General features: G+C 36.1%; 1 protein-coding gene across 1 annotated transcript in view; it reads left to right on the forward strand.

Annotated features, from left to right (window-relative positions):
* The window catches only part of whd (carnitine O-palmitoyltransferase whd), a 35,941-nt gene extending 10,553 nt beyond the window's left edge, over window positions 1–25,388 (forward strand). Inside the window, exons 3-17 of the mRNA XM_073075035.1 lie at window positions 7,685–7,821; window positions 9,640–9,748; window positions 10,916–11,083; window positions 12,053–12,174; window positions 13,870–14,068; window positions 14,660–14,859; window positions 15,649–15,827; window positions 16,517–16,650; window positions 17,703–17,728; window positions 18,080–18,142; window positions 18,407–18,588; window positions 19,430–19,635; window positions 20,470–20,668; window positions 21,574–21,734; window positions 22,803–25,388. Coding sequence (XP_072931136.1) covers window positions 7,685–7,821; window positions 9,640–9,748; window positions 10,916–11,083; window positions 12,053–12,174; window positions 13,870–14,068; window positions 14,660–14,859; window positions 15,649–15,827; window positions 16,517–16,650; window positions 17,703–17,728; window positions 18,080–18,142; window positions 18,407–18,588; window positions 19,430–19,635; window positions 20,470–20,668; window positions 21,574–21,734; window positions 22,803–22,907 — 2,190 coding nt within the window. The 3' untranslated portion in view covers window positions 22,908–25,388. The remainder of the gene's footprint in view (window positions 1–7,684; window positions 7,822–9,639; window positions 9,749–10,915; window positions 11,084–12,052; window positions 12,175–13,869; window positions 14,069–14,659; window positions 14,860–15,648; window positions 15,828–16,516; window positions 16,651–17,702; window positions 17,729–18,079; window positions 18,143–18,406; window positions 18,589–19,429; window positions 19,636–20,469; window positions 20,669–21,573; window positions 21,735–22,802) is intronic.
* The last annotated feature ends 2,003 nt before the right edge of the window (window positions 25,389–27,391 follow it).

A 27,391-nucleotide genomic window follows, 5' to 3' on the forward strand; every position in this document is an offset into this window, starting at 1 on the left:
ATAATTATCATAATAACATATATGTGCCGATTGCCGTATGATAATCTAAACGAACAGAATGATAAATAATATAATTGTCTGACATCTACAATTAACCCATTAATTGGATCCTATTCTTAATCTCCGTTTGTATGTTATGTCGCTATAGTTGATCTACAGATTCTGATACCGTTATACTGTGGTTGATGTAGCTAATTATATCAATCCTATATATTACTGTGGCTGCACCTTTGAAGGTGGTAGAACTTTTTGTGGTTCGACTCCGGCGGCACCACCGACACACTTATTACTGCCTCATAACAGCAGTGTTAAGCGCTGCTGTGTTCTGGTTTGAAGGGTATGGTAAGGGTAAATTCAGTTTAGTCCTCAGGGGTAGCGGTGCATGTGTAGCCGACCTTAGGTAGAAATCCTATCTGGGGTTGATTATAGATGTCCATGGGCGGCAGTAGCGAGTTATCGTCAGGTGGACTGCATGAAAGTCTGCTATTCCTATATTATAAAAAAACTGTTATATAAGTAATACTTTTTTAGCGTTTGGAAATACATAAGTCGTCTATTGGTCGAAATATGTTTTAATTCACATAATATAATATATGAATATACACTCGTGATTTTTGTTGAATGTATAAAGGAAGAATGAAGCCGCAGACATTACATACTACGTACTGTAGACTGTGACACTTCACGGAACTGTTTCTAACCAGTGCGTCATCATCGGTTATCAATAATAATATGAATGAATATTATATAAATCAATATCGCGTGCCGCAAACGCAAGCCGCATTGATAATAACGAAATGTATAGTTTTCCCTGTCCATATTTTTGAGGAAGTTGGTTGTAGGGATGGCGATTCTTCCCGAAAAAGATTGATTCTTGAATAGATTTGAATCGAAGTGTTGATAAATGGATTCACAAAATCGAGGCCCAGAGAATCGATTCTCCAAAATCGATCTTCAATCTTCTCAGCTAATAAAGGGCGAAGATAGCGAAAAAAAAGATGTCATCAGGACCAAACAAACGATGAAATACGTATCCGTCAGCAAAAAATGTCTATAACACATTCAACCAACTTTGAAAAGATCTACTTTCGATTTTCCAGGATAAAAAATCGATTCATTGAATAGCTCCATTACTAGGGATCGATTAAAATAATGGGTTTTTTGGCAAACGATCGATTCTTCGATTAATCTATCTCAGATTACCATCCCTAGTCGCTTGTGACGCTTATGCAGACAATATAATCCCGAAAAGAACAAAGTGTACCAAATGTTCCTATTAGTTATATAAGACCAAATGCAAATCTCACAACGTAGTCCTACAGCAAAAACTACAATATCTAATTCAAATGTATGCATACATAACAAATTGCGCCCCACATGTGCGCCAATATAACGTAGATTTTGTTATACCTATAATAGGTATATAATAAATATATCCAAATATGTATAAAAGTACAATAATTGTAAATCATAGTGACTTGGCAATCGCAAGTTAAATAAATAATCTACAAATGAAAATGTTCGTTACTTAATTAAATAAATAATATGACAAACTTGTTGGATAGTTGCTCCCATAGATAGATACTAAACAAATTAATCTACTATTTTTTCCTCAGATCTCACAACTATTTGTGGTAGAGAACGGCATTCCAAAACTTGTACATTCTACGTTTTTAAACCTTCGATCAACAATAGCAACTTCTTGGTATTCTTGATCGAAATTTTAAACGGACCTAATTTCTTCTTGTAGGTTACTTTTATACATTAGGTATAGGTAGGTGTAGATATGTTAATTTATCGAATATATTTTTGTTTTCCTCATATAATTTCCACTAAGGTCACTGAATAAAAACTGAAATTTGCCCAACTCACAGCCGAGCGTTTAAATACTTATAAACATAATATAACAATCGTATTCGGATAATTAATTTATACAATACTAGTGGTGCCCACGGCTTCGCTTGCATTTTAAAGAAATAATGTGACATACATAAAACGGAAAATTTGTACCTGCATTGGAATGACAGTGGTGCCATCTGCCGAAAATTGGTCTTACCAACTCCCAAACCCTCGTGGGCTCTTGGACAACAACTTTGCTAAAGATCATCACTTGATCAAATGCATAGTTTCCGATTCTATAGCTACTTACGAATTAAAAATTAATTAAAAAAAACCTTTTCCCACGGACTAAATTGTGAATCTAAACCATTCTCAAGTCCCCTTGAACACACACAACAAATTTCATCAAAATCAGTCCAGTCGTTTAGGAGGAGTTCAGTGACATACACACGCACATAAGAAATATATATATAAAGATATAGATAGATAGATATCTATCTAATCGTACAAATAGTTTATGAGGCACAAATTTAATTATTATGAGTAACCAACGCGAACGTAATCAACCTGATATTAAGTGGTTATTAAAACCAAGTAATCCTGACGAAAATGCAAATTCTATAAAGATCCTATTTAAAATTAATAAGATATTACTTGCTGCTCCCAAAGACTGCACTTGTAGGCCACCACATAAATATGATCATGGGCCTATCGTGTGCCCTTCAAACCAGAACAGGTGAACAACTTTGAACGGATAACCAGTACCGATCGAACGGGGAGATACCATCGCCACAGGTTTTATTGTGGATGACAACTGACATAGGTACATATGAGACAATCGTCTTGGACTTCAGGAGTGCATCTCTAATACACTCACTATCCGGTGGATAGCATATTATTTCAATATTTAAAACTATACTGTAAACAAATAACCAGTATTGCGTTGTACCGTCTGCTTTTAAGCCACGGAGTTGTAGAATTTGGACTTCAGGAGTGCATCTCTAATACACTCACTATCCGGTGGATAGCATATTATTTCAATCTTTAAAACTATACTGAAAACAAATAACCAGTCTTGAGTTGTACCGTCTGCTTTTAAGCCACGGAGTTGTAGCATTTGGACTTCAGGAGTGCATCTCTAATACACTCACTATCCGGTGGATAGCATATTATTTCAATATTTAAAAACTATACTGTAAACAAATAACCAGTATTGCGTCGTACCGTCTGCTTTTAAGCCACGGAGTTGTAGCATTTGGACTTCAGGAGTCTATCTCTAATACACTCACTATCCGGTGGATAGCATATTATTTCAATCTTTAAAACTATACTGTAAACAAATAACCAGTATTGCGTCGTACCGTCTGCTTTTAAGCCACGGAGTTGTAGCATTTGGACTTCAGGAGTCTATCTCTAATACACTCACTATCCGGTGGATAGCATATTATTTCAATCTTTAAAACTATACTGTAAACAAATAACCAGTATTGCGTTGTACCGTCTGCATTTAAGCCACGGAGTTGTCGAATTTTCAAATCAAAAATATACTAAATGTATCCATGCAATGTTAGTAGACTTCGCGCGTAATAATTTAAGTATATGTAAATTTTTAGTCAATATTATCTATTTATTTATGTAATCAATAATCATATAAGTACTCGTATAAGGTGTCGTAAAGTTGTATAATTTCTAAAGCTAGGTGTGACGTCTATAGACACACACAGTTTCCTAACAAATCAATGTTAGCAATTTATCTTTTAACTACCAATTTTATCAAAATTTAGGCTTAGTTTAAGATAATAATATGTAATTAAACGATTCGGCCAATGTGATCGGTGACAATGAATTGTAATGGAGAAGGTTGATTGGCATTGATAATAGATTATGAAGCTACAGTCAAGTCGTTTTTAGGTATTCAAAGTTTACTGAGTCATCTAATTAAAATAAAAAAGGAATATTTCTTTTTCATTTACAAATAATAGCAAGAGCAGTATCATGTCTAGACATCTTATGTATTATAGACAGTATTCAGTCTACAATGGCATTATTTAAAAGACACGTGTCCCCCAGCCCACCTACCTATTTACAGATCAATAGTTTTTTCGCACGAGGTGAGAGTTTCAATTATTTAGCCGTCATTCCATTCTTACCTTGCTCGTCGATGGAAAAACACAATGAAAATCGTCATGAGGCTATTGGAACTTCAGGCTAGTAGATATCTTTAAGTATACATTTATATACAATATTTTATAATGTTAGATAGCAAAAATGAGCAGTATCAAAATGGATAATGTACCTATATCAGGTTTTGTCTCTTTTGAAGTGATATGTTACTTTTCAAATATTGATATAATATTTTCAACCATTATGTATTCTTTCTTCAAGTGGATTTTAACATTGTGACAAGATTTAAATGGAAAGAATCACATGGCGATATTAAACAATATCACCTTTTTAGTCTGTTTTTTAGATAAGTAAATGCATAAATCAGGATTCTTACTCACTCCTATTTTACCTGTGTTCGGATCATATTAGAATATTTTACGGTAGAGCTAACACCGAATTAATCAAAGGCATTCCGTGACGCGACTCTATATAATCCGACGGAATCTTCTTTGTTTTATCAATAATTAATAACCGGTATCGTTTTTAATGACATTAGATATAACGCTTTTGTCGTTGTTGACATATTTATTTTGCTGATTAGATATAGATCAGGATGCAGTTCAAATGCTTGCAACTTAGTAGATTTTTATAATTGTTTTACGCCCGCTCATAGATTAGTAAAGATTACTCTCTCCTAACAAGAAAATGTACCCAGTTTTGAGAATTGAAATAGTTGCGTAAAAAGTTTTGCCACATCTCCGTGCTTAAGTGTCCCTAAAATATTTGAAATAATTATTTATTTATTACGTAAATTACGCAGTATTAGTTATTTATTCGTAAATTGTCTCGAAACATGTTTTTATTTGTCAAGAATTCAAAAAAGAACTTACTAATATGAGCCGTTTGTGGCTTCATTAAATTTCAAGGCGGCGAAGTATCTTTAGTAATCTATGCGCCCGCTAATAATATATCGCATTTGTCAACCAAAGATCGAAATTTAACAGTTTCTAGTTAACAGTAGTTTTCAATTTTCGGATTTAGTAGGCAATACTTTGGAGAGATTGAGTATTAATAACGGGGTTTACGCCTCAGTGATTAATAACGTTAGAGTATTCCATTTAAACAATTCAAACATTTTTTTTATAAAATGATCATATAGGTACGTATATTTTTGATTATATTATTTAATATGTGTTTCATCTAAAAATCCTTGATTGGTCCCGAATATATATTTTTTAAATCATTAAATCTATAATTGACTATTAAAGTATAACTTCATAATAATATCCAAATGTGACGTCAAAAGAGTCATGTTACATAAGGTGACCCGCTTTTTGTTTACCCTTGGATTGTACTTGAATTTGTACGATCCCCATACAGAAGTATAAAAATAGCTAACGTTACGTTTGCTTCCTACTAACCGGGATGCTTGCGAAACCAATCCCCAATGACATTGAATTTATCCAATTAGGACTCTGTTGTCGCCTACGTCGCAGGTGATCGTGCTAGGATGTACCTAGTACTCCTGTTGTATTGATCCTTATCTCTTTGCGGGTAAAGATGAGTTTTGTTCTCACGCATATACCTACCTACGAGTGTGTTTTGTTTTCTATATATGTATTTGTTACGCTTAAGTGTTATAAACATATTTATTAACCAGCTATGCCTGCGACTTCGTTCGCATTTTTAACCGACTTCTAAAAAGGAGGAGGTTTCTCAATTCGACCGTATATATGTTTTTTTTTTCATGTTTGTTCGCCGATAACTTCGTCGTTTTTGAACCGATTTTAATGTTTTTTTCTTGTTGGAAGAAAGATATTTCCAAGGTCCCATTATAAGGAAATCAGGGTCTGATGATGGCAGACCAGAGAAATCGAGGGCAACTTTCAAAAATCCTAGGGGCGTTCGTGCGTTTGTCAGTTTTATCATTAAGTATGTAATAATATTGGACACGCTGTTTACGCCATTATTAAACGAAATACGAGAATATTGAGCGCCGACTTCAGAACTTTGTACTAAACCAACATTTATTTCAATTATTTTTTTCTTTGTAGTGAAATAGAAGTGGGTTGTATTTTTTGTTAATTTTTTTTACGTAAACAATCAAGGACGGTAAATTGAAGTTCGCTTACACGTCATGTAATTTTAGGAATTTCTTCTAACTTTAAATTGTTATAACTTTAATAGATTTAAATAAAGACCAAATGTTCAGCCGAGATACGGATTATGAATATACTTAACACGTTTGGCGTGATGCGATTTCAATCACACAGACAGAAAAAAATCTAAAATTACTAGAATTTACTATTATTATTTATTCTCAATACTCCTAATTACTTTTTGCAAATATATTCGATGTACAGACTTGCACTTCAATTCTTATAAGTTTCGAGATAGATTACCTATGTAGTATTATAGTACCTATATGACTTAGTAAATAATATTTTGCAAATTGACAGCTTCTGTGTATGCTTATAAACTCGAAGATGTTTAGAAATAACGATAGATAAATAGAAATTAAAAGTGAAAATCCAAAATATTAATAGATGTCCCAGTTTAGTATTACTTACAAAAAAACAGGTTATAAATTTTAATAATCAATCTATGCAAAAAAATCGCGCCACAGATAGTTACAATTTTACAATTTCTATATGCCAAAATTGTCAAATGTCGATCTTTAGTAGGCAAAATTGGATTGATTGATTATTACAATCGAGTGTAAATCTTTTGTTTTCCCCAAACTTTATTGTTTTAATACCTGCAGACAGTCGAGTTAACTGCAGAAAATATTGTTATTAAAATATATTTTTAGATAAATGCTATTTTATTAATACAGACATTCCATTTAAAGGTGGTAGCAAGGCATTTTGTAGTTCGACTAAGGTAGATTTTCCTTACCACACCCTTCAAACCAGAACACAGCAGCGCTTAACACTGCTGTTATGAGGCAGAAATAAGTGTGTCGGTGGTGCCGCCGGAGTCGAACCACAAAAAGTTCTACCACCTTCAAAGGTGCAGCCACAGTAATATATGGGATTGATATAATTAGCTACATCAACCACAGTATAACGGTATCAGAATCTGTAGATCAATTATAGCGACATAACATACAAACGGAGATTAAGAATAGGATACAATTAATGGGTTAATTGTAGATGTCAGACAATTATTTATCATTCTGTTCGTTTAAATTAGCATACGGCAATCGGCACATATATGTGAGTTAGTGATGGTGCCGCCGGAATCGAACCACAATGGGTTCTACCTTCAAAACTAATATAACTTTAAAGTTACAGACGAGAGAGATTGCCACTTACCATCAAGTGGACAACTTGATGGTAAGTGGCAACTGCCACCGGCAACGTTATAGTTTACACATCATCATCATCATCATCAACCCATTACTGTCCCACTACTGAGCACGGGTCTCCTCTCAGAATAAGAAGGATTAGGCCATAGTCCACCGCGCTGGCCAAGTGCGTATTGGTAAACTTCACATACCTTTAAGATTTTTTATAAATCTCTCAGGTATGCAGGTTTCCTCACGATGTTTTCCTTCACCGTTTAAGCAAGTGATAATTAATTTCTAATACGCACGTAAATTTGAAAATCAGAGGTGCGTGCCTGGGTTTTGAACCTCGGACCCCTCGATCGAGGGGCCGCGTTTCTTAACCACTAGGCTATCACTGCTGCTATAGTTTACTACTACCATAGTATAAACAAGTCATTTTGTTCACAGAATAGTGTCAACAATGGTGTCTATCCCGGCCATCTCCAGTCACTGTACGTCCTTTGGACACTTCTGGTGGCTGCCCACTTCGGGGGCTTCAATATACCCTTAGGATTAGTACATAAGGCGTTAGCTGTATTACCCGGGTGAGTATTTTACGAGTATATACAACTTATAAGTTTAGATGGTGGTAGAACCAGTTGTGGTTCGACTCCGGCGGCACCACCGCCACACCTATTTCTACCTAATAACAGCAGTGTTAGGCGCTGCTGTGTTCCGTTTTGAAGGGTGTGGTAAGGGAGACAGACTTTTCCGAGGCGTTCCAGCTTAGTCCTCAGGGGTAGCGGCGCATCTGTGGCCAACTTCAGGTATGAATATCTAATCCTATCTGGAGTTGATTACAGATGTCCATTGGCGGCGGTAGTCACTTACCATCAAGTGGACTGCATGCTCGTCTGCTACTCTTATGTTATAAAAAAAAACTAAATTGACTTTAATTTGTCTATAGATGTAAAGAAGGTTTTCCATTACTCATTAGGTTTTCTTTTTTATTTTTTTAACTTTGAAGTACTAATATTTTGCTTTAAAAGATACCAACACCGTGCAAAATTTATTTAAATTCTCTTCATAATACAATAGCTTATGTGCGGCGAAAATCTCCTAATTTAGTGAAAATTGCCGGTTCCATTATATAAAAATACTTGGGGTTAACACTTCTGCCGCACCTATTTCTGTCAGAAATAAGGTCAATTGCGACCTAACATTAAAAGGCAACATGTATTGACTTCCATTAATCCCCCATGGCGGCACATAATAGAACGCTGTCGTACATATCAGTATGAATTAGGCTTTTAACTCACGGAGCGTTATTCAGCCTCCTCCACGCTCGCACGAACCGCATCATTCGTAGAATAATGAAAATGTATTTTTTATATGTATACCTAACGATAAGGCATAAAACAGTCGCGCGTCGCCTATGGACATTTGCAACACCAGAGGAGTCGCCAATGCATCGCCGGCTTTGAAGGAGAGGTGTTTTTGCACCTTTCTTGAAGAGCCCCATGTCATAGCGCTCAGGGAATACCTCAGGGAGTTAATTCCATATTATGCACGTACGCGGCATAAATTACCGTGCGAACCGAACCGTGGAGGACCGCCACGGGTCCAGTTGATGTGAATGGAAGTCTTCCTACCTAATCATTCCTAGAAGATAGTCATTAAACATGGTGCGTTTGTTTCCGCGTTACGTGTGATTGTCTGCTGTATCCGCTGCAACCACGGACAACATGATTATATAGCTCTATCCGTTCTACGGCTCCTACGTAACTCCGGCGACTACGTTCCGTAGGTTTTGAAATAAAGCCGCGACCGCGCGTTGGTGTAGAAATGAAACGCTCCGTGAGTGCGCACTCTTAGAAATATTGTCCATATCTATTTATATCCCTTTATTAATATGATATTTGTCAAATGTCAATTTTCAGCAAAACATTCGATACATCGATTTTATTTATAATGTCCTCGTCATGAAACAGAAAAAACAAGCTCTTCTATGGTCCTTTATTGTAATAAAATAAAATGCAGTAGTCGTCATTTTGGAGCAATTCACATTTTTGCAAAAAAAATTTAGAAGACCATGATAGGAAGAAAATAATGATTTTTTAATTGGAAATTTGTCATAACGTAACGAAATATGCAGTATTTGCAGTAGATTAGATACTAATCCCTAATTTAAACGCATTTTTCTCGGAACGATCATTTTGCATATAATCATTTTGTACTGCGTTTTTCATTACCACGGCATAATAATGGACGTTACTATATCTTTGGTGGTAAAATTTTGGGTAAATTTTGGTGAATAACGGCCGAAGAGGATAGTACAAGAAAATAGTTTATATAGAGTATTTTAACTCCTTAGTTCGATTTTAAAAACCTATTGCAGAGTACCGTTCGTTCTTTTGTTACAGCACGTCAACTATGTGGCAAGTGATAGCTTGTCTCTTAGCAGCTCTCACTATGTGGCTGTCAGTAATATTCTTCATGAGATATCTCCTGAAGTTACTTCTCATGTACAAGGTAAGAATTATGAAAATTTTAACGGTCTACTTATTACGGTTTAATAGATACAGCGAATAACATCGAAAAATATCAGTATCTTATATGGCGAACCCCATTTATTTCCAACGTTTTTATTTTTAGTATTTATTGTTATAGCGGCCATCAACATATATACACTGTAAAAAAATCAAGTGTCTATCTATTACGGTTCAGGAGATAGAGCCCTGTGACAGACTGACAGACAGTGGAGGCTTAGTAATAGGGTTTCGTTTTCCCCCTTTGGGTATGGGACCCTAAAAATAGCCCAATCTTATAATGAAGAGACCGATTTAAAGGACCTTCAAGCAATGATAGAAGATTGAACTGAGTCACAAACTTTTTACGACATAATTTTGGTTTCACATCTTTTTACAAGTTATACACGTTTAATATCCTCATGAAGGCTATTGAACTAACCAGAAATCTAAAGGTTACTCAGAGGTGTACCTACATTTTCGATGAATGAACTCATATCTGAATTAAATATCATTTACGCCATGAATATTAAAGCTATTTAAGCTGTCGAATAATATCTTTTTGTATAATATCTTCTTTATTATGCTTTTCATATCATTTCATTGTAAACAAGAGGTCTTTCTTTTTAACGCTTTCTGCACTAACAGCACCACTAGGATTCCCTGTCATGGGAGCCATGAACACACACAAAGACGAATACACAAACACGCAAACCTAAAAAAGATATATTATGCTATATTTCTAGAGTGTATCACGATAAAAGAAACATTTAGAGATGATGGTATATTTTTATAAATATTTTATAACTATGGCAATTATGACAGTTGACAGTGACATGGGAGCCATGAACACACACAAAGACGAATACACAAACACGCAAACCTAAAAAAGATATATTATGCTATATTTCTAGAGTGTATCACGATAAAAGAAACATTTAGAGGGAGATGATGTATTTTTATAAATATTTTATAACTATGGCAATTATGACAGTTGGCTTCCCGCCAAAAGTCAATTTCTCCCGCTACTCCGCACCTCACCACAGATTAAATATCACTCTGCTACAGATATGTAAATTCAGATAACGGTTTCGCCGGGGCTCGATCCCGGAACCCTCCGCGTCTGCCGTTCGTTCTAATCAAATTGATTATTGTTATCTTTGTTCTCCAGGGTTGGATGTACGAAAATCGTGCGCCCGGGTCTAAGATATCGTTGAAAACGATGCTATGGGTCAGCGTGGTGAAGGTCCTGTCTGGGTGGAACAAGCCCCGCCTGTACAGCTTCCAGGGTTCTCTGCCTAGACTCCCACTACCAGCGGTCAAGGATACTATGAGACGGGTAAATATGTATTGGATTTTTTTGTAATATCGGAGTAGCAGACGAGCATGCAGTCCACCTGATGGTAAGTGGCTACTGCTGCCCATGGACATCTGGAATGAATCCCAGATAGGATTAGATATTCCTACCTAAGCTCGGCCACAGATGCGCCGCTACCTCTGAGGACTAAGCTGGAACGCCTCGGAAATGTTTGTCTCCCTTACCACACCCTTCAAACTAGAAAAAAGCAGCGCTTAACACTGTTGTTATGCAGAAATAGGTGTGGCGGTGGTGCCGCCGAGGTTGAACCACAAAGGGTTCGACCACCTTCTAATTACCAAATTAGCTTCTACAGGATTACAGGGTAAGTCGACCTATATGTTTAAGAAGGTTATTAATTAGGTCATTACTGACGGATTTGACCCTATAATATGCTAACCAAATGTTTACTGTTTTGACATAATTGACTTTTAAGGTTTATTTATTTTTTCATAATTTTTCGCTCTTTAAAGTTAAGGAGAAACTGGGATTATAGGGTCAAGTCCGTCAATGATCAGATTAATAACCTCCTTTAATATATAGGTTGTTTTACCCTGCAACCCTGGATAGGGGACTTGGGCAACATTGTCTTTCTGTAACTGATTCATCTACAAATATCTTTCTCATAGTGGACATATGTGTGATTAAGTAGAATCGTTATTCTGTATGGTGTTGATAATGGCAATAGGCGGTAGTGAGCACTTATCATTAAGTGGAATGCATTTACAACTCCAACAGCAGAAAATTGTTATTTCCGCTGGATAAATGTAAGGTTTGCAGGAACTACATCGACACCAGCGCAGTGAGCCCTACTTATTTAAATTTATCTAAAAAAAAGTACGAAATTGGTCAATTTTTGGCTATGTTAATTGTCAAATTTTGAACTGTGGTAGAACAAAATTAATATTGGACGTAAAACGTCCACTTATTCATAATTGTTTTTTTTTTCAGTACCTGGTTAGTGTTCGCCCGCTCCTCGATGATGAGAACTATAAGAGAGTGGAGAAACTAGCGAAGGAGTTCGAAGAAACTATTGCTGTGAAGCTCCAGAGATATCTAGTATTGAAGTCATGGTAAGTTTGTGTACACTTTGTTATCTTATTATAATTGATTAATTTGTGCGATGTTATACGCCATACGGTAAGGAATGGACTAAATATCAATTGGGATTGACTTGTAATCTCGACTTGTGTGGGATTTGGATAGGTGGAAGCTTAGTCGTTCCACTACAAGAAAGGAAGATGAATGAAAACGTCATGAGGAAACCTGCATACCCGAGAGATTTATAAAAAAATAATCTCAAAGGTATGTGAAGTCTACCAATACACGCTTGACCAGCGCGGTGGACTATGGCCTAATCCTTCTCATTGATTGAGAGGAGAGCCGTGCCCAGCAGAGGGACGATAATGGGTTGTTGATGACTAGTCCATGCCTCGTGAAAGGAGCCCTTCGATCGGCTGCAATCCCTGTATGTAGAGGCGGATTGTTATTGCTCCGACTGAGCCTTGGGCTCGCCACCAAAACCCGGTGAAGCTCGAAAGGCTACTATGGCCACCAGTAACTACACATTTCGAAAAAAAATAGTCCAGTTAAGTTGCCGCGGAAGTCGATTGAAAATACGTTGATAACCTTGAGGAGACATAAAAAATTAAAATTAATGAAACTCCGTTTGAAGTAAGTTAAGAAATGTGTGTCGGGTGATTTCTTAATTACCTGCTTTTATTATAAATTTGAAATTAAGTATATTCATTCAGTAGTTCCAAAAGTTACTAATTGGCAAAATTATTAAAATAAATCAAGTAAAAATATGTAGTAACTTAGAATCCAGTAATCTAAGCTATAGATTATAATATGCATGCGGATGTAAAGATAAAATATTAATGTTTTTGGGTCGCAAGCGGCAACTAAATGCGCAATATTTTACTAGTACAGATGCAAGATAAAAAATTAGAATTAATTTCCCGAACTTTATCTTTGAAATATACTTATCGTACTGTCAAATTCTCGTTGATAAATCAAATCCAGTATCCACAAGCAGATTAATGCTTAAAATTGATCGTATAATCAGATGTATTAAAGTAATATTTCGGTAAAATTATAGTATTATTTCTTAATACTTTTTCAAGTACCTAACAAGTACAGGAAAATAATTAATTGAGTAACAACTTTTTTATCAGCGCTTTTTGTATTGTTTTGTTCGTTGACTGTGTGTGTAGTCTCTCATATCTTTTTCCTACAAATTTGTTGGATAGCTCATTTTAAATACATATATGTAATTGATTGTGTGAATATTATTATTCATGCAAATCTTAAGATCTTATGTTTTAATTTGGTCGTGGATTCGATGACCTATGAAGGACTGACCTGTCTTTCATTTACCTTACTTACACACGGTCTGCAACCTTCAAACAACATACAGAAGTAATATCTGTTACTTCTGTTACGTTTCGTGGTAGAACCCTTTGTGGTTCGACGCCGGGGCACCACCGCCATACCTATTTCTGCCTCATAACAGTAGTGTTAAGCGCTGCTGTGTTCTGGTTTGAAGGGTGTGGTAAGGGAGACATACTTTTCCGAGGCGTTCCAGCTTAGTCCTCAGGCGTAGCGGCGCATCTGTGGCGGACCTTAGGTAGGAATATCTAATCCTATCTGGGGTTGATTACAGATGTCCATGGGCGGCAGTGGTCACTTACCAGGTGGACTGCATGCTCGTCTGCTACTCCTATATTATAAAAAAAATCTCTATTAACATACATAATATCTTGCAGGTGGTCAAGCAACTACGTGTCTGATTGGTGGGAGGAGTACGTGTACCTCCGTGGTCGCTCACCACTGATGGTGAACTCTAACTTCTACGGCACCGACATCCTGTTGCGACCGACCACCATACAAGCGGCGCGCGCGAGCACTGTCATACACTTCTGCCTTAAGTTCCGCAGGCTTATTGAGAGACAAGAACTTGAACCGGTATGTATTTTTATATTGTCATTTATATTATCAATCCAAAATTGATTAGAGTACCTAACACAGATGTGTTCTTACTGAGAAGTATGTTGGTTGGAATGCTTCTTATAAGTGTCTCTTCTCTACATACCATTCAAATCAACATTCTTTAACACTGCCTTTATAAGGCAGAAATATGAGTTCCGTTGTGATTATGTTTTTGTGTATGGGTAATGGGTATATTAAGATTTTCTTTGTTATCTGTAATTGTCGCCAATCATAATATGATCTTTCAAATTAAATGTTAGAATCATCCAGTTTAAAGAAATTCTTCATATTTTTATGAAATTTTTAAAACTAATTTTACAAAGATGTCTTTATGAATTTATTTTTTCCTTAAATCTTAATATTATAAATATAGCCGTTATGGTGAAGGGAACTTACATGCTATACTAAGTTCTGTATTAAGTTTTGATAGAGTGTGTGAAGACTAACAATCCGCACTTGGCCAGTGTGGCAGACAAACGTTTTAGCCTCTCACTCCGAGCCTAAAACAGAATTGTCTTAGCGTAATTGTTATACACATTTTTTATTTACCTAACATTTCCCTTACAGATCATGCTACAAAACATGGTGCCCCTTTGTTCGTGGCAATACGAGCGACTCTTCAACACGGTCAGAGTGCCTGGCGTGGAGACCGACAAGATAGTGCACTACCAAGACTCCACCCACGTGACTGTGTACCACAAGGGGAAGTACTTCAAGGTGTTGGTCTACTTGCGAGGACGGTTGCTCAACCCCGCTGAGATCCAGGTGTAAGTATTTTTTTATAACATAAGAATAGCAAACGAGCATGCAGTCCATCTGATGGTAAGTGGCTACAGATGCGCAGGTACCCCTGAGAACTAAGCTGGAATGCCTCAGAAAAGTGTGTACCTTAACACACCTTTCAAACTAGAACACAGCAGCGGGTAACACTGGTGTTATTAGGCAGTTGGTGCCGACGGAGTCGAATCTGAGAGGGTTCCACCACTTTCAAGGTAGCCCTGCTCGTTAAAACAAGGTAGAGTTCAGCCAAAAAGGCAGAGAATTAGGTACCTTCTTAAAATAAGTCCGCCGTGAAAATGCAAACTATGTTTTACGTTAATTCCCCTATTTTTTAATCTATTAAATATTCTTAATATAATAAATTTACAAATGGATATAAACGCTTTGTGAGTTTAAAGCCTACGTCTCTCAATATAATTTTAACTTATTCCATCTAGATTTGTTTGTGTTATCCTCGTAGTTTAGACTTAAACATAAACATTGTATAGTCAGCGCCTAACTGCCAGTCCGCTTTGAATTTAGAAATGAGTCGCGTCCGCTGCCCGCAGGTACATAGCTGCGTTAGTAGTTAGTGTGCCCTTACGTTACGTAGTATATGCTAACTAAACCAGCGCGCAAAAACTTCAGAGCGGACTAGAGGTTTGGCGCGGACTATACAATGTTTACGTTTAAGTCTAAACTACAAGCGCAACACAGATAAGTTGGCTTAAAACTCAACGAGCGTTTTTTATCCATCTATAGATTAATAAAGCATTAAACAAAAACTATATTCTCAGTCAAATCCAACAAATCCTGGACGATAAATCGGAGCCGGCTATCGGCGAGGAGCGTGTGGGTGGTCTGACAGCGGGCGAGAGGTCCCACTGGGCGCACATCAGGCAGACCTACTTCAATAGAGGCCACAACCGCACTTCGCTGCACTGTATCGAACGAGCTGCGTTTAACGTTTGTCTTGGTATGTACTTTACACTCGATAGCAATTTTTATATATTATGAAAGTAACAAATAAGCAGCAACAAAGGTGTTTTTTATATATAGGTAATATATAGAAATGGTGAGCATGTAATACAATGGTAAGGGGCTAAAGCCATCCATGGACATCTTTAATCAACTCCAGATAAAATTAGATTTTTACCTAAGATCTGCCACAGGGTGCCACCACCCCTGAGGACTAAGCTGGAACCTCGGAAAAGTATGTCTCTCTTACCACACCCTTCAAACCAAAATATTACAGCAGCACTTATTATTGCTGTTTGGCAAAAATTGGTGTGGCGGTGATGCCGCCTGTATCAAACTACAGAGGGTTCTACCATCTTACCTGATGTTACGTAGCAACAGCCGGTTAGAGATATCTTTAATCAACGCCAGATGGATTTAAAACTAAGGAGCAATAGCCTTAATGGGCTGTAACATATCTGTGATAGAATTCAACTAGCACTTATAGTTGCCATGGGTAGCCCTCGTCACAACACATGGTACATAAAACGTTTTGTAACCCATTTATAATTAAAAAATTACGTTAGAGTAATGAGATAATATTCATTCTGGATCTTTTAAGTTAGAGAATGAGACAAGGTTATAAAACTTATATGCCTTTACACATACTCTTAACCGTGTAATACATATTTGAATATATTGTTGTAGATGACATAGAATACGGCTTTGATGAGAATGACTCGGACAAACTGGATCAGTACGGGAGAGTGCTCCTGCACGGCAAGGGGTACGACCGCTGGTTCGACAAGTCGTTCAACCTCTGCTTTAGCACCAATGGTTTTGTGAGTAACTCATGAAAATATTACGTTTGACAACCCGCGTGGTGGAGCGGTCACCATACCGGTCTGACGCGCAAAGAGTCCTGGGTTCGATCCCCGTCCAGACAGATATTAAAATGATGAATTTAGATTTCTATTTCTGGGTCTGGGTGTTTGTGTATTTGTCTATGTGTGTCCATGGCACCTACGACACAGGGAATCCTAGTGTGGGGCTGTGAGTGTAGAAAGTGTTTGTTTTGTTTGTGTTTGTGTTTAAGATTGCAAGATATCCCCACATTGTTACAAATCGAAAGTTATTTATATAGGTTGATGCGTATGCGTTACAAAATAGCAATTATTTTGAAATGCCGAACATAAACATATTTTGCATCGCCGGTTTTGGAGGGGAGATGATGTGCATCTTTTTTAAGTGCTCTATGTCGTAGCCGACTATAAATAAATGCCTTAGGACGAAGTTCATTCAACATCTTGCACTCTTGCTCAAGTTGTATATTCCTTGAAATAGTAAGAATTATTTCTACTGCATTTAAAAGGTAGTTATGGAGAAAAGTACAAAAGTCGATTACAGAGGCACCCTACCGACTGGCGGGGTAGCTATCAATTGCAGTGATAGAATGTCGCCTGAAAAAGCGGCGGGATATATTCGACGATATGGGACTGAAAGTCCGATAAAGTTGCCACCATGCCTTAGACACGCAACCCATCTGTTTAGAAGCAGTGATAGCCTAATGGTTAAGAAACTCTGCCTCTCGAACGAGGGGTCCGAGGTTCAAACCCACCTCTGATTTTCCAAAGAAATTATATTAGAAATTAATTATCACTTGCTTAAACTGAGACCCGAGCCCAGCAGTGGGACAATTATAGTAATGGGTTGATGACCCCCGATGAACCCCATCTGTTTATAATCGACAGACTGATCGCAGATGATAACCCAAAAAAAAAAGAAACAAACATTTCTGCTGCTTTAATAATGCATAATAAAAAGTTTAGTTTTTGTTTGTTGATTAATTTAATTATAGTGTAAATGTTTCTGATCTTAATTTGTCTCTTCATAGGTCGGCTTCAACACCGAGCATACGTGGTAAGTTATTTGTGTATGTATGAATTAAAGACTACTTATTACAAGTAAAATATATATATATATACAGTAATTAAACTTATTCAAGTTCAGGTTAGGTTAGCCGCAAGATAATTCATTAATTATGTTCTTAATACGAAAGCATTTATTGTCAAGACATTCTTCTCATAATTTACATCTCACTCTCTCTCTCTCTCTCTCTCTCTCTCTCTTATCCATATATGGGTAATCATTTTAGAGTAATATGATGATGATTTTCCTATCACTATATGGTTGAAAAATCTTTTTATTCAGAAGGTGCTTATTAACATTTTATTATAAAGAATACATCTATTTTCATCTCGTTTATGATAGGGCGGACGCTCCAGTCATGGGCCACTTGTGGGAGTACGTTATATGGTCGGAATTGGAGTATGGGTGAGTATTTTTATAACGTTTTTTGTATATTCTGACACTCTAACTCACTCTTTCTTAGTAAAAAGACACAAACCGACAAAATAAAACATACAGTGTATAGTTAAGTTTGTTTTTTTATTTGTAATTAATTTTTTTTTTACATACACTTCTTTTTGTACAATACATGTAGCGGAAGTGCCGCAAGACCAAAAAGTTCATTGACACCCATTGCTTTTAAAGATCTTTGAGCAGTTCTTGGTTAGTAAACAATTTTATATTTCCCAGATACAACCCAGACGGCAACGCTCGTGGAGCAGTGGAGGCCCCGCCACCAGCGCCAACCAGGCTGCAATGGGACCTTAACAACGAGGAGCTCTTGAAGGCCATCAATATATCCAACTCTATCGCTGAGAAACTTCTCAATGACGTCGACTTGAGAATACTGATGTACACTAAATATGGAAAAGGTATATTTTATTGTTTCTTACAAAAATGAGGAATATTAACTTTAACTAGTTATTGTATGGTATATAATTTTCTTTTTAATACTAGCTGAAGTACTCATATTTTCATACAATAATTTTGGCTTCGGCTTTTATCCGTGTAATGTTATTTGTTATTGTGTGTATTGAAGTAATAAACTCAAATTAATACGATTTGCAACTTCAGAATGGAATAAAATTCGAATGAAATCTGTCGAATCTGTCTACCTTTCTATACTTGCTTTCCCAAGGGTTGTAACGGGGAAAAAATAGTTGCATATTCTATAGGCTTCATACTTTCGATTGGTATGTAATTTGTCTATTAATCAAACCGGTGGGAAAAAATTAATCATATTCTGGACAAATTTTATAGTGAACTCATTTGTAATATATTTTTTGAGATATTTAGCTCGGTGAAGGTCGTCCTTTATTTGTAATATAGGACGAGTTGCGGACGAGCTTGCAGTCCTCCTAATGGTAAGTGGCTACTGACACCCAAGTACATCTGTAATCAACCCCAGATAGGATTAGATATTCCTACTTGAGGTCGGCCACAAATGCGCCACTACCTTATCTGTCCCTTACCTTATCATTCGAATCAGAACACAGCAGCGCTTAACACTTCTGTTATGAGTCAGAAATAGGTGCGCCGGTGGTGCCGCCGGAGTAGAACCACAATGGGTTCCACCACCTTCAAAGGGGTTCTACCGTCTTCAAAGGGTTCTACCACCTTCAAAGGGTTCTACAACCTTCAAAGGGTTCTACCACCTTCAAAGGGTTCTACCACCTTCATGCTATACTGGGATCCTCTGTTTCATGTGGTCAGGTTTCATGAAGACTTGCCGCGTGTCCCCCGACGCGTTCATCCAGTTGGTGCTACAACTAACGTACTACCGGACAGCGGGCCGCTTCTGTCTCACCTACGAAGCCTCCATGACGAGGCTGTTCCGCGAGGGCCGTACCGAGACGGTGCGCTCCTGCACCATCGAGAGCTCGCAGTGGGTCAAGTCCATGCAGGACCCCAATGCTACGGTACGTTTTGAATTCTAATCTTGGAAGTTAGAAGCTACGGAAAGATTTTCTAAGGCCTCCAATGCTAATCAAATTAGCTATTTTGTTTAAAAATTTAGTTCACTTTCGAAATAACTGAAAATAACAACGCAGTGGAAATAAATCGCGCCTTAAAAACTGCAACTGTCCCTAACTTACTTATACACACGTGTGTTGCGGTATATTCTAAACTTTAGGCGTATTTAACGATTTTGCTAAGGGACATCTTAAAGGTTCGCGTCACCAACATGTTCATCTATGGCAATATAGTATAGTTCCGATAACATGTGGTCGTTATTTTATGAATTGACATGAGGATTAATAAAATTATACAACGCTGCTTTACGCTTAAAAACGCTGCTAATTTTAAAGTGGCTCTCCTGTTGAATTAACTTCTTTTAGTTGTGCCGTTATTTGTGCAAAGCAGCAATATATTATTTCAGTCTTCTATTATTTGAACAGTGGATTTAGGCACCAAAAAAAATTAAGCGGTGAAGTTTAGAATTTTAGATGCGCAATCGTTACAACTACAACGTTAGAAACTAATTATCACTTGCTAAACGGTGAAGGAAAACATCGTGAGGAAACCTACATACCTGAGAGATTTATAAAAAAAAAATCTCAAAAGGTACGTGAAGTCTACCAATACGCACTTGGCCAGCGCGGTGGACTATGGCCTAATCCTTCTCATTATGAGAGGAGACCCGTGCCCAGCAGTGGGACAGTAATGGGTTGTTGATGAATCGTTACAAAGGACTTAAATTAGATCCATTTAGATCTAAGACATAAATAAGATGTTTATTTTTTTTACCCTAGATCCAAGAGCGTATGGAGCTGTTCGTGAAGGCTAGTAAGCGGCACCAGCTTGGCTACCAGGACGCTATGGCCGGCCGCGGGATCGACCGTCACCTGTTCTGCCTCTACGTCGTCTCCAAGTACCTCGAGCTGGATTCGCCCTTCCTGCAGGAGGTGTTCAACGAGCCCTGGCGACTCTCCACCAGTCAGACACCGCATGGTAAGTCCTCCTCACTGAAAACCAGCGCCGTGGTGCAACACACAATAGCATTAATGCTGAGTGAGTGCCTTTTCCGTAAGCAATGTATATGTACAAGCATAGGGATATACTGTAACGTATTTATTTAACTATTATATTTATTTTATTCATTTGTGTTGCCATTTTATGTATCTTAATTTTTCTATTTACCTATATCCCACTATTTTGTAAATACTTAAGATAAATTGTCGTTGTAATGTGTGTCTAACAATGCATTACGTAATAAAGTTATTTCTTTCTAATCATCTGTTAAGGTCGGTACATATCTGACGGAAAATGCGTCACGTATTATCGGTCGCGTTACGCTAGAACAGACAATTATATAATAAAACATTCAACGTTTCACACCTAAGCGATGATGCGTTAGTGCGTCGAGCATACAACGTCTGATACGCTCGACTCATTTTCCATCAAATATGTACGGACCCATAATGTTACAAAAATAAACAATTCGATATTTGTTTTGTCTTACTTTTTAATCCCAATATGTTATGGGATCCGATGGGCTTTCCTCCGTGCAAAGTTCTTGTGTTTTTGCACATAAGTTACGTTAAAATCTGTTTAGCTTTTTTTAAAAGCGTAAAAATACATATGAACCGATTTATATCATACAAATACCAACATATGAGGTAACTGGCGAAACAGCTTAGCGAAAAAAAATTAGGTGTTTCACTTATATCAGGAATCAATTCTTTGTGTTATCCGATATCGTAGGAATTTTGAGTCCTGAAATCTGCCGTATATTTGCCCTGTCTGCAATAAATAGATTTCTAATATTGAACAGTTAAAAAAAATGAATTGGCTTATTTGGTCTTCTGAAACTTCTTCTGATGTTAACAAAACTAAGCTAAATGTGTATTAAACAGGTCAAACCAATCTTCTGAACTTGAAGAAGTATCCGAAGTGTGTGAGCGCCGGCGGGGGCTTCGGTCCGGTGGCGGACGACGGCTACGGTGTCTCCTACATCATCGTGGGCGAGGACATGGTGTTCTTCCACGTCTCCAGCAAGAAGAGCTGCCCTCTCACCGTAAGAAAAAAAATTGCATACTTTGACAGGTTTAGCAGTGGTTGTCAGTGCAGTGTTCAATTGCAACAAGTTCAAGTGCAACATCTAGGAAAACTAAATTTTTTGGAGGTACACCACATATTAAAAATTAGTTTTTAAATTATATTAACAATATTTATTTAAACCAATGAATTAGATGATCGAAACAAAATGCCTCGCTCGTGCGCTCGCGTGATTTGTGTAGATATTTCACTTACCCTTACTACTTACTAAAATAATTTTTTAAGATAATCTTATTTCTCCGCGGCACACCAACTAATGATCACGGTACACCAGTATGCCGGAACACTGGTCTAGTGGTTTAAAAATTTGATCTTTGTCTTTTTTATCATATAGGGGTAGCAAACGAGCATGCGGTATGGTGATGGTATGATGGTAAGTGGCTACTGCCGCCCATGGACATCTATAATCAACCGCAGGTAAAATTAGATTCCTACCTGAGGTCGCCCACAAATGCGCTAACCCCATTTTGTTTTCGACGGGGAAACCTTCAAAAGGACGCCGGGTTATGTGGGATTTTTACGCACTAAAACCCGCCCGGTGGCCGACCTCAGCGCTTAGTGGAGAACTCCGGGATCTCCGATGGAACACAACCGGAGTCCTCCGAGCGCGATGCCCCGGGCGGGCTCTGCCCTGGGGGAGCACTTTACGCTCCTCCCGCACACCTGGTGTTTACGACGGCATGCGACCACACATGCATGCATGCTTCCCGGGGTTGCTCTCCGGACGGTTCGAGCTCCCACTCTTGCCGCCCGCAACCCCGGAAGCCCCCTTTCAGTCGCCTCTTACGACAGGCAGGATACCGTAGCCCTATTCTAGTCCCGGAACTACAGGGACAAAATGCGCTGACCTCTGAGAACTAAGCTTACCCCACCACACCCTTCGAACCAAAACACAGCAGCGCTTAACACTGCCGTAATTAGGTAGAAATAGGTGTGGTGGTGCTCCCATTAGAGTCCAACCACAGAGTTCTAACACCTTATCAATAATGCATTTAAAACATTATTAAGTATATATTGTTCTTTTCAGAGTTCAACTGCGTTCGTACAACAGATCGAGACATCCCTGAAAGACGTGCAAGACCTCTTTGTCGAATACAAGAAACTAAACAATGGTGTTAAATCTAATAAATAGGTTTCAATTGTGTACGCTTCACATTTAGATTAGTATTATATGATTTTATGTTGTTGTTATATTTAGTTCATGTTTAATAATTATTATATTACTTTGATTTTGGGGTATTCTAATTGCTTTGTGTATTTTTCGATGCGATATAGATTTGCTGGGAGATTTTTTATGGATGGGGTTTTTGGAGCAATCTTTGGGTGGCTTTAATTTTATCTACTAAAACATTTTAATCAAGACCATTATTGTGCTTCAGAGAAAACTATTTATTTTTAGTCCACTTTTACTTGAATAACATTAAATGGTTTCGGTTACTACAGTTTCGGGAGCAATTTACTTTACACAAGAAATACACACCTTACAACCATGGCCATAAATCCCAAAAGTGAATTGTTGTGGCGTGTCCATGTTTTTATTGACTAACCAACTATAATTCTTTGTACTCAAGTGTCCCATTTTCTGTACTTTTTGGTCCTATCTTAAACAGCAGCGAACATTTATCGCAATACCATCTTGCTCCAATACTACTTGTTAGGAATAGTAACTTAAATACAGTACAAATTTTACTTAAGAGTCATTGATTTCAGACGAAAATTGCTCTTTTTTGAAGGCCTCAACACATGCGGTACATACCCAACGACTATATTGCATCGATAAATAAATAATAGAACTCCATTAAACACATTACGATGTAATAAATAGAAGATTAATTTTAAGCCTATATGTTAATAATTCAGTTGTTATTTATCAGTAATTTAATAATTAATTACTACTCTAATCACAATTACGATCAGTACTTTCTATACATATCTCAACTTAGGAACAATTTACAATATTAATTTATATTAAATAAATATTTCAATGCAATTGTATTTTATATTTAATTTAATATTTTAGTCAATATTTGGTAAATGTGAACATCACTCGAATGTCGGTCCACGTCGTAGTATTTTATGTATATCACCGAATATTTAATCATTCGACTTCCAACAGTTATTAATAATCACCAATCCAATATTTGCCGACCAAAATCGTTGAATTTGAAACTTTTGTAGGCAATACAACGAATAGATTGAATAAATAAAGGGCATATGAAGAAATCGTCAAATTACTATCTTTGGTAGGCAAAACATTGGATAGATTATTTTTAACGGGCCTTATTGTACAGTGGATGATAACATATAGCTACATACATGAAAAACAGGTTATGAAAACTATGTAACAACTTGTAACTTATTACACTCTTCACTCTCCACTTCAATTGGTGTTTGGAACGTAGCATTGTAAGTAATATTAAGATGTAACTTAGTAACACACAATGAAATGTCCATTTTAATGTATACATGTAGTAAATGCACGGCAGTATGTTTGCACGGAATTATATCGTCGGATCACTCTTTTATGCCGCAATAAATCAAGATATAATCAATTTAATTTTTTTAATAAAATTATTTTTTTTATGGAAATATTGTATAATTGCTATTTGTCATTTGAAATCTGTAACTAAAAATGAGTTGTGTGATCAAGTAACACAGAATATCACTAATTTTTATTACGCGGTCCGTGTTTTGGAATAAACCAATTTTTAGAGAAATCAAATGATGTTATTATCTATTATATTTTATAATGATTTGTAATTATTATATGTAACATGTCCTAGTACTCTACGGCAACACGAAGACTAGACAACTTCACGACTAGCCAGGAATTGCAAGATTTTAATTAATCAGCTAAAATAACATATTCAATATACGGCTATAGAAAAGCTTCGTACAAATGTACCATACTTGTCGACGAGTATCAGACTTGAGAATCCATGTGTTTCGTACACACCTTACTTGATTACAAATATTAAATAGGTTGTAACAAGTACAACAGATATATAGAGAAATGGACATGCATAGTGATTGTAATTGTTGTATTACAAACATTACACATAATATTTTACGATTGCTTTTATATGCATTTTTATATAAAAATTGCGTTTGAAATTGGACTCTTTGGAAGCATCAGTTAAATTGATTCGCCCCGTTTATATGGCGGAATTCCTTTTAATACACATTTTATACTCCACAAGAATGTTTTTGGATAAAGCAGCTTAGTGGTCTAGATACAATTTTAGTTTAGTAAGTTGGTTTTTATTAATTTTAGCAAATAATTATTTGATGTTGTGTTATTTATAAGACAACACAATCAGGTACAAATTGAAAATTATTTTTATATTTGCTGTATATTTTATTGTAAATTTTGAGCTCTTTTATGTAAATTCAAATTTCCTTGACACAAGTACATATAATAAACAATACCTATTTATTTTTTATTGTTACTGTCTTAGTTAGTTGAAACAACAAAATAATATAAGACTAGAGTTGTTAATATTTATTTGTAATTCAATACTCTGAAATGCAATTCTATTCTGTCCATTATTATTACACGCTCTGTTTTTGTGACATTTTCTATACTTACTGAATAAAGGCATTATTTCATAAAGCTACTTATGATTCAATAATTTTCAATACCTGTAAATAAATAATAAAATTATATTGCATGGCAATCTTAATAGTTGATTCGGAATAATTAAACAAAAATCAAAATAATAAAAAGAAGTGTTTTTTTATGCAACCACTGTATACCTAATACCTTTAAACTAGCAATTCTTGTATATATAATCTGAATTTCCGAAATGGGATTCGGGGGAAATAAATCGATCTAATTAGATTTTATTTTCAGAAAACCGAGCATATCTCTGTCGTCCAGGTACTAATTATAATGTTATGAACCCTTAGAATTGTAATAATATTACTGTTCCCGATTTTAACTAGTAGGTAATTCCATAAAAACTTCTATAAAACTGCTTTGATGTAATTTTTCTGTAGTGACTTCGGTTATTTGACTATAGTGAAAATATCAATCAAACTGTTGTTTGTTAACCTTTTGAACGCCAGAGCAAAAACGCATGAACTTGCCCTCAACGCCAGGCCACAAATTCACCGCAAATACCTACGCAAAAAATAGGGATTCCAAAACTTCATCGATAATCAATTTTATTTTCATTTTCGTCTTTAATTTCGAAATATAATGTCCTTATAACATTGAAATTTAATTCAACATTACATTTCTTCCTATTAAAGTAATAGTTATACACTATTTACAGACTTGTATAATACCGTAATAACAGATATGAGACTACAATATATTTAAATATAATAACTGTAGGTACAACACTATTCTTGATCTGCTGTCTTCATATTGTGGCCATGGCGTGGACGGCTCGCCATTTTAATAACTACTTCGCTTCCGAAATAAGGATGTGGGAACGTAATATCTCGTTTATCGATGTTCTAGTACAATATTATTTTATAATAAATGAAACACGTTTTTTAAATCAGATTTATAATTCCGAATGTAACAGGTACTTAAAAATATATGATTGAAATAGGTTAAGAAGGTTAATAAAATCTATGAAAAAATAGAAAATTTTAATAAAATGTTACACAGTATGTACTATGTATACATGTTTTTAAATATTAAGTTCTATAAACCTGGCATAAAAAGTAACAAATTAAAACAATTAACGATTATATATAATTATCACAATTACCAATCAGTCTTATACTAATAAATCTTTTGAATAATAGAACAAAATTATACAAAATCTACAATGCAACCTGCATTCTGATCATCTAATAGTAAGCCATGTGTTATCAGGCATAAAAAAGTAACAAATTAAAACAATTAACCATTATATATAATTATCACAGTTACCAATCAGTCTTATACTAATAAATCTTTAGAATAATAGAACAACATTATACAAAATCTGCATTGTATTATCTTATCATCTAATAGTAAGCCATATGTAAATAAAATCTAATAAAAAACTTCAAGTTACAATAGAAAAATCAGTATCACAGAGACATTAAAATCAATATAAATCTAAATATATTACACAGAGTGGTACTTTTGGAAACACGGCGCAGCACATAAATATACGTTACAAACGTTACATTTAAAACGTGTATTTTTTCTTTGTTTTAAAAGTGCGCATTGCTTGCATCTTTGATATTTTCCCATACGACTCGGCATATGATCCTTTGCATTACTGGGTAATATACGAAGAGGATTACTACTGCTAGTTGTAGCTAACGTGGAGCCTTCTATAATACTACCACTGTGGTACCTCTCTATCAATTGCCGAATCACGCTCAATTGAAAATCGGCAAATTTCAATATTGGCATATCTTTTAAATGCCGGTAACAATAAAATGCATTAATAGATGCATATCTAATAAATGGAAAAATAACTTTTTATACCATTTGACTGTTTTGCGGATACACTGCATTGATGATAATAGCATATCTGCGGTATCAACACTGCCCATGTTTTTTGAGTAGTCCGCTACAGCTTTTGGCTTAATTACAGGCAATCCCGTATTTCGATGCATTCGCGATGATAATTCCATAGAATTATCATGGATGGTGGATAACATAAA

Source organism: Epargyreus clarus, unplaced genomic scaffold (assembly GCF_041222505.1).
Source record: "Epargyreus clarus isolate Ecla_fem2 unplaced genomic scaffold, WU_Ecla_fem_2.2 ptg000007l, whole genome shotgun sequence".
NCBI classification, from domain to species: domain Eukaryota; kingdom Metazoa; phylum Arthropoda; class Insecta; order Lepidoptera; family Hesperiidae; genus Epargyreus; species Epargyreus clarus.